General features: G+C 50.0%; 1 protein-coding gene across 1 annotated transcript in view; it reads right to left on the bottom strand.

Annotated features, from left to right (window-relative positions):
* Window positions 1-8,571, bottom strand: part of Psmd9 (proteasome 26S subunit, non-ATPase 9) — a 12,822-nt gene that overhangs the window by 2,814 nt on the left and 1,437 nt on the right. Inside the window, exons 2-4 of the mRNA XM_004635895.2 lie at window positions 5,293-5,395; window positions 3,536-3,747; window positions 2,994-3,095 (exon numbers count right to left, since the gene is read on the bottom strand). Of these exons, the coding sequence (XP_004635952.1) occupies window positions 2,994-3,095; window positions 3,536-3,747; window positions 5,293-5,395 (417 nt within the window). The remainder of the gene's footprint in view (window positions 1-2,993; window positions 3,096-3,535; window positions 3,748-5,292; window positions 5,396-8,571) is intronic.

The following is an 8,571-nucleotide window of genomic DNA, read 5'->3' on the forward strand; positions in this document are numbered from 1 at the left end:
TAAATAAATAAATAAATAAATAAATCTTTTTAAAAAAAAAAGAGTACTGGGCTTACAGGCATGTGCCACCATGCTTTGGTGCCATGTGATTTTTTTTAAAGGAGAAATATATGCATTTTTATTATTATTACTATTTGTTTGTGTGTGTTTTAGGGAAGGGTCTACAGGGTGTTCAGGGTCTCACTACTAGAAGTGATCCTCCTGTTTACAGCCTCCCAAGAGCTGGGATTACAGGTGCATGCCACCATGCCCAGTCTTTTTTCTTTTCTTTTCTTTTTCCAGAACCAGGAATTGAACTCAGGCCTTTGCACTTGCCAGGGAAGTGCTTATTCCACTGAGCCATCTCCCCGGCCCCTTTATTTATTTACTTATTTATTTGTGTGTGTGTGTGTGTGTGTGTGTGTGTGTGTGTGGCCAGCTCAGCCCACCTGGGGGCAGGGCTGGCTGGCATGTGGTGCTGGGGATTGAACCGCTGTCCCTGTGCTTTGCTAAGCTTGTTCTAAGTAGGTGCTTTAGACCACTGAGCCATCTCACCAGCCCCATGCACAGTCTTAATTGCCGTCTCAGCATGCCTCAGGGGCAGGGCAAGCACAGCAGGCCTGGGGATCGAATCCCCGGCCCCTGCACCTGCTTGCAGGTGCTTTAATCCACTGAGCTATTTGGCCGGCCCTTATTACTGAAATACTTCACACAATAAAATTCACCTTCACCAGGCATAGTGGCACATGCCTGTAACCCCAGCATTTGGAAGCTGAGGCAGGAAGATCACTCTGAGTTCAAGGCAGGGCTGGCTATGCCTAAACTCCATAGTGAGACCCTGTCTCAAAAGACAAGAGCACTGAATTGTGCACTTTATATGAATGAATTATATTAAATGTGAAGTGCCTCAATAAAGCTGCTATAAAAATTATATATGGATTTTTTAAAATTAAAAATAATAAAAGTACTAAAGAAACTTTAAGTAGATATTAATGGCTAAAGCTGGAAAGTAAGAAAAAAATTACAAACCCAAAAGAGCGGGAGGTGTAGGTGCAGAGACCAAGGCCAACCTGCAGGGAGCGTGGCAGGGGCCACCTGGCCCAGACCATATCTAACTAGACGAGAACTGAAGGGTACATTTGGGAGTCAAAAACTGGCCCCAAGAACTGTTTCATTTTTCTGCTTTGGTTTTTTATTTTATTTTATTTATTTTTATGAATTTGGTACAGGGTCTCACTATGCAGCTCAGACTCATAGTGATCCTCCTGTTTTCAGCCTCCCCATGGCTGGGATTACAGGCGTACATCACCACACCCAGACTTGGTTGCCGGGCTCAGCGTGACCAAGGGCAGGGCTGGCACAGCATGGGGTACTAGGGCTCGAACCCCAGTCCCTACAGTTGCCTGAGCAGGTGTTTAGTCCACTGAGCTATCTTGCCGGCCCTCTGCTTTGGTTTTTTGAGACAGGGTCTCACTACAGAGTGCAGGCTGGCCTTGAATTCATAGGGATCCTGCTCCCTCAGCCTCCCAGCGCTGGGATTACAGGTATCCCCCCCCCCCCCATCAACCTGGATCTTTTTGTTTGGTTTTAGAAATCCTTTGAGGCTTGGAGTCCTATATTCCTCCCAGATCTTCACACATGACGACAGCTGGGCTGAGGAGCCTGCTGCGGATGAAGAGCAAGGCCTCTCACGCGACTCATGCGCCCTGCCCAAGCTGCAGCCCTGCCCCTACCAAAATGTCCTGGTGGTTCAAAACAAGTAAGAACCTTAGGAAGAAATGCTATTTAACAGCACACTGTTCTAGGAACTGGAAGATAGCAACTGATTCTTAATTTCAATTTTTCTGTTCAACAGAGATTGGGGCCAGAGAGATAGCTCAGTAGAATAAGTGCTTGCATGGTAAGAGCAAGACCCTGAGTTCGATCCCCGGTACCACAAAAAAAAAAAAAAAAACAGAGACTGCAGTGACAAAGTATACTGTGAATTGAGTTCAGAGCTGGAAGAGTGCTGGATGAAAATCTTGCAAATTATGGGCTAACACTTTAATTAAGTGGGAACAGTCATTCTTTTTTTGACATAGGGTCTCGCTATGCAGTTCAGAATGGCCTTGAACTCACTTTGTAGAGTCCAGGCTGGCAGCCAGCTCACAGTGATCTTCCTGCCTCTACCTCCCAAGTTGTTTTGGTTTTCTGAGACAAGGTCTTGTTATTAGTTCAGGCTACTCAGCAAACTCACAGTGATCCGCCAGCCTCAACCTCCTGAGAGCTGGGATTACAGGTGTGCATCACTACAGCCAGCCAAATGTGCACTCCTAGAGCCCTACCGCCACCAGAGATGCCTACGTGTGTCACTGTCACACACAGCAGAGGCAACAGCCTATACTAGTGCACAGCTGGCAATACCAAGGCAAGGAGAAGCGCTGCAGGCAGAGGAACAGCGAGTTCCTCAGCGGAGACTGTCAAGGGCCACACAAGTGAGGGCTGCCAAGGCCACCCCCAGGGCTAGGGACACATGCTGGGTGCTGTGGGCTCCAGGTCTATGCCTCCTCAAACTCCCACACTGAAATCATAACTCTCAGTGTGATGATATCAAGAGTGAGGCGAGCCAAGCACGGTGGCTACTCAGGAGGCTGAGGCAGGAAGACTGCCAAATTCCAGGCCAGCCCAGGCAACTGAGCAAGACCTCAGCAAGATCCCAAAATAAAAAACAAAACAAGGGCTGGGATGGAGCTTGGTGGTAGAAGACTCCTTGGTTTCATTGTTGGTCCCACAAAACAAAACAAAAAAGAACGAAAGAAGAAAGGAAGTGTTGGGCCTTTGGCGGCATTAGGTGACCAGGGTGGGGTCGGCACACCTAAGACCCCCACAAGCCCTATGCCTCTCCATCCAGTGAGGGCACAGCAAGGTGCCTCTGCAGCCCTGAACCTGCTGGGACCTTGATCTGGGAGCAGCCCCGCCCTGGAACTGAGTCCTGCAGCCCCGAGCCCCGAGCCCCGAGCCCCAAGCCCACTCACCCCCTGGCTGTGCTGCACCACACTGCCAACATTCTGTAGCGACTGGAAGTTCTGGGCGTTCACAGAGCCAAACTCCACGATCTCATCGTCCACCTGCAGGCCCTGAGAGGAGAAAACATGGAACAGGTAAGAGGTCGGTTACAGCGTTCTGCAGTTCTCTACCTTTCAACACCTCATTATTTTTTATTTATTTATTTTTGTTCTTTTGCAACAGGGTCTCTCTGTGTAGTTCAGGCTGGCCTCAAAATCATGGCGATCTTCCTGCCACAGCCTCCTAGGATCACAGGTGTGCGCCACCACGCCTGGCTTCTCAAGGGACAATTGTTCCTTTCTATCTGTGTCCCAGGTGTCCCTGGGAACAGACCTGCCTCCCACCAGTTTGTGGGCAGCAGGGGCTGACCTCTACCACAGCCCTGGCCCATAAGTGCAACAGCCCCAGCTGGGTTTGGCAGCGGAGTGAGGGCCCCAGAGCCACAGTGCAGACCCAGCCCAGGGCCACCTCACCCAGCGCCCTCCCAGGTGTGGATCTGAAGGCTGATTACCGCGAAGCTGGCCGGGGAGCCGGGGCTAACACTGTTCACCCTGGCAAAGGGCTGTGGGGGGCCCTGGTTCTCGTCCTGGTCGGGCCTGCGGCTCAGGGCCTCCCTGCGGGCTTCAGCCAGGTCCCGGGCCTGCTTCTCCTTGTCACGGGCGTGGAGCTGGTGCAGGGCCGCCTCCACCTGCTTCATCAGTGCCTTATGGTCATTCTGCAGGCCTGCAGAAGAGGCGCATGTCAGCTGAGGCACACTCAATGAAACACCATGCAACAGCACCAGACGCTGGCTAGCCCACGCAGCCACTCTGCCTAGGACAGCCCCACGAGGCAGGACCCACAAGGGTACCCAAGACCCCTGCCAGTGCCTGGCGCGTGCAGCATCCGACACATCCCCGGGGAGCAGCCCACGTCAGAACATTATAGCTCTAATCAGAATCTGGAAGGTTCTCTTCTGCTGGGCAGATACTTCTGCAGTAGCTTTCAAAAACCAAGTTTGCAGTTATAATAAATGTACCACATTGGGGGCTGGGGAAATGGCTCAGTAGGATACACGCTTGACTGGCAAATGCAAGGATCTGAGCTCAATCCCCCGTTCCGCAAAAAAAAAAAAAAAAAAAAAAAATGTGCCACATTCACATACACGCTCATCAGGGTAACTTGGTACAAAATACATGGGACGGCTCTAAATTGTCCCAATTGTTTTGTAAATCTAAAACTATTCTAAAAATAAAAGTTTATTAGTGCTCTGGGAAGCTGAGGCAGGAGGACTGCAAGGTCAAGCCAAGCCTGAGCTACATATCGAGACTCCATCTCTAAAAGCCAGTAGGTGCTAGGGATACAGCTTTTTGATCACCAATACTGAAAAAAAAAAAAAAAAAAAAAACAATAAATGCCTGGGTGGAGTGGCACACACCTGTGACCCTCGCATGTAAGAGGCTAAGGCAGAAGGATCTCCCTAATTCAAGGCCAGCCTGAGCTACAAAGTGAGTTTAAGGGCAGCCTGAGACCCTGTCTCAAAACAAACAAAACCCAAAAAATAAAAAAAGAAGTGGAGATACAGCTTAGTGCTGGAGCACCCCTTGGTTCAATCCCTGTTATTAAAGAAAAAAGCAGGAAGGGAGAGAGATGCGGCCTCAGAAACAGACCGAGCTGGCCAACAGCTCAGCAACACAGGTGGCCTCTCCAGGCAGAAGAGCAAGGACATGGGTCCCCAGAGCCCTCGGAAGGAGTCAGCAGGGCTCCTCTGGCCGCCAGAACAGGAGAGGATACACCTGTGCAGTCCTAGGCCGAGGCAGGAGGACTGAGAGCCCAGCCTGGGCAACCTGGCAACTGAACAAGACCTTGTCTCTGGAGGGAGGGAACGAGGGAGGGAGGAAGGGCGAAAAGAAGGGACAAAGGGTTGCAGATGAAGCTCCGGGTGCAGGTCCTGGATTGGATCCCAAATTCTACTTAAAAAAAAAAAAAAAAAAGTTTGGTTTTAAACCAGAAAGTCTATAGCCATGTGTCCCAGAGAACAATGACACCAGCTACATGGCAGATTTTGTCTGGTCATGAAGAGCCCACAGTGGAATGTGTTTCTGCAACTTTCCTATCAGACAAAGCCACAAAAAGCTCCAGAGTCTAGCCCACCCCATTTTGCTCCTGCGATGGAGACAGTGAGACAAATGTGTCGGGGCAGAAGAGAGGCGACAGAGGACGCCAACACTGGCAGGCTGTGCCCGGCCACCAGCAGCCCTGCGGCGTGGGCATCCCCAGGTCACTCACAGATGATGTTGTGCCGGGCCGTGCGCACTTGGTACAGGTCCACATCCGCGCGTGGGTAGCCCTCGCAGTCCACCAGCGGCTCATCCATCCCAACACCTTTTTGCTGGAGGGAAGAAGACACAAGGTTGGACAGATGTCACAGGCAGGATGTCCTCAAGACACCCTTCCCCACTGAATCATAATAAAGATGACAGCAGCTGGACAAGGTGGTACACACATGTGACCCCAGCACCCTGGAGGCTGAGCCAGGAAGACTGCGAGTTTGAGCCCAGCCTGGGCTAGCAACCTAGCAACTTAGCAAGTCCCTGTCTCAAAATAACAACAAAAAAGGGCAGGGGATGTAGCTCAGTGTGAAGGTCCTAGGTTCAATCCTCGGTACTGAAAAACATATAAGAAAATAAAGGTGACAATAACCAACTGTCGTCGGCACACACCAGAGGCTTCCCCCAGGTCCTCACAGCTCACTGCGGAGGACACACTATTTGAAATTCATTTCTAATAACACAAGCAATGCGAGCGGGCACTCTCCTTTGCAAAACAAGGCCAACGCACCTGGAATCATGGGCTCCCGGGCACCACCTCCGGGTACCTCCAGGCCCTCAAATCGGGCAGCAGACACTGGCTGGTGGCCTTGGACCTGAGGCACTGAGAACCTTAAGCACTCCGTGGTGGCCATGCTTTCCCAGCCCTGGACGCCCCGATGGCACAGCTGCCTCCAGAGAGCCTGCCAGCAGGGGTCAGGAAAGGGAAACTTCCATCTGCTACACTTCTATAGCTTTGAATCTGACCATGGGAATACACTCCCTGTTCAAAACAACACATTTGTTTCAAGTATATGTTTTTTTGAGTCAGGGTCTCATTATGTTGCCCAAGTTGGCCTCAGACCTCTGGCTCAAGCCAAGCCTCCTGCCTCAGCCTCCCGAGTTGCGGGCATGAGAGATTCACACCAGTGTTGTCTGACTTGTTTCAGTGATTTAGGGTCTTTTCCTGCCTAAGTCAAAGGATAAGCGCAAAAGCAATGAACTGTGTCACAGAGCACAGGGCAGGGGCTCTGCAGCAGGTCAGGCTTGGCCCTGAACATGATTCTGCCCTGTGCGAGCTAAGTGCCCCTGCTCCAGGCCTCGGCTCCCTCGCCCTCTCATTCCACGTATATAGGCAAGGTGACAGGGCCCCAGGCGACACGGCTACACTCTACCACAGGTGAAGCCACAGGTGCAACTTTATTAGAAAAAGGGCCTACACAGGCATGATTAATGATCTCAAGGTGAGACCATCCTCATTTCCAATGACCAATATCCTTGTAAAAGAACGTCAGGCCAGGCGCAGTGGTGCACACCTGTAACCCTAGCACTTGGGAGGCGGAGGCAGGTGAGTGTGAGGTCTGCCTGGGGTACATGGTGAGACCCTGTTTCAAAAACCAAAACATGAATGAGAGGCAAAGGGAGACTTGGGACACAGAGTCACTGAGAAAAACCACAAGGCAAAGGAGCTGAGACAAGTCATGTGCCTACAGCCCAGGCTGTCGACGGCCCCCAGAAGAGCAAAAGGCACAATTTCCCAGAGTCTCTACTATAGCCAACCTGCACCACCCTGACTCTAGAACAGGGATGCTGAAGTGCTTGGTTTATGCCACAGCTCAGTGGTGACTGTCAGATGTCACTTGGGGGATAAATGCTGGCTGGGCTTGCTGGTGCCTCCAGCCACCAGCTGCCCGGGTGCACAGACTCCGAGAAGGGGGACCCATTAGCTTTCCTCTGGGGCCCATCATACCTCTTTTTTTTTTGTGCGGAATTAGGGATTGAACTCAGGCCCTTGCACTTGCCAGGGAAGCACTTATTCTACTGAGCCATCTCCCCAGTCCCCCCATACCTGTTTCTCAAAGGGCATGACCCACACCACTGGCAGCTCACACATGGGGCATTAAAGAATCCTGACACTAAAGGACATACTCCTTTTTACTGCTAACTTATATCCCACTGTATGGGTGGACCAAATTTTATTTATTCATCTGTTACACAATTCTTGGTTGTTTCCACTTTTTTTTTTTTTTTTTAATGTTTCCTTTATTTCTTTTTTTTTATGGTCAGCTCAGCCCACCCTGGGGGCGGGGCTGGCATGGCATGTGATGCTGGGGATCGAACCGAGGTCCCTGCATGCTTGCCTAAACTTACCTAAGCAGGCGCTTTAGACCACTGAGCTATCTCGCCAGCTCTGTTTCCACTTTTTGACTCTTACAAAATAAATGTCAGGGGGCTGGTGAGATGGCTCAGTGGTCTAAAGCACCTACTTAGAACAAGCTCAGCAAAGCGCAGGGACTGCAGTTCAATCCCCCAGCACCACATGCCAGCCAACCCCGCCCCCTGGTGGGCTGAGCTGGCCATACACACTAAATAAATAAATAAATAAATAAATAAAAAGGATTAAAAAAAATGTCAGTAACAGTTTCTGTGTAGACATGCTGTCAGTAATCATGGGTATTACCTCTAGGAACTGCTGGGTTATTTATTTATTTAGGTAAGAAGAATCTAACTCAAGAATCTAACCTTGCTTTTGTCATGCAAGCACTGTGCCACTGAGTTGCATTCTCAGCCCTGTAACTTTTTTTATTTGAACTGCTGGGTTATGTGGTAACTCTGTATCTAACCTCTGGAGGAAATGCCAAGCTGTTTCCCAGCAGTAGAGCATTTTACATCCCCAAGACCAATGTATGAAGGACCCAGTTTCTCCACACCCGCCCCAGTTTTATTAGCGCCGTGGCGTGGCAGGCAGTATGAAGTGGCATCTCGCTGTGCTTTGGATTTGCACTTCCCTAACAGCCAATAATCAGCATGACTTTAAGTACTCTCTGACCACTTGTACTGACCATATTTTCTTTGAAAAAAATCTCTCTTTAAACCCTTTGCCTATTTGTTTGTTTGTTTGGAGACAGGATTTCCACTACACAGTTCAGGCTGGCCTTGAACTCACTTATGCACTCCAGGCGGACCTGAACCCATCATAATCTTCCTGCTTCCCTCCCTAGTGCTGGATTACAGGTGTGTACCACCTCTGGCTTAGTCTTTGCCTAATCTAAGATCACAAAGATTTACTCCTATGCTCTATTCTATAATTTATAGTTTTAGCCCTTTCAGCTGGGCATTGTGGTGTGCTCCTATAATCCCAGCAATCAGGAGGCTGAGGCAGGATCACTGTAAGTTCAAGACCAGCATGGGCTACAAAGTGAGTTCATGGCCAGCCTGAACTGCATAGGAGACCGTCTCTAAAAGACAAAAAAAAAAA

This window comes from Octodon degus, unplaced genomic scaffold (genome assembly GCF_000260255.1).
Source record: "Octodon degus isolate 3935 unplaced genomic scaffold, OctDeg1.0 scaffold00076, whole genome shotgun sequence".
NCBI classification, from domain to species: Eukaryota; Metazoa; Chordata; class Mammalia; order Rodentia; family Octodontidae; genus Octodon; species Octodon degus.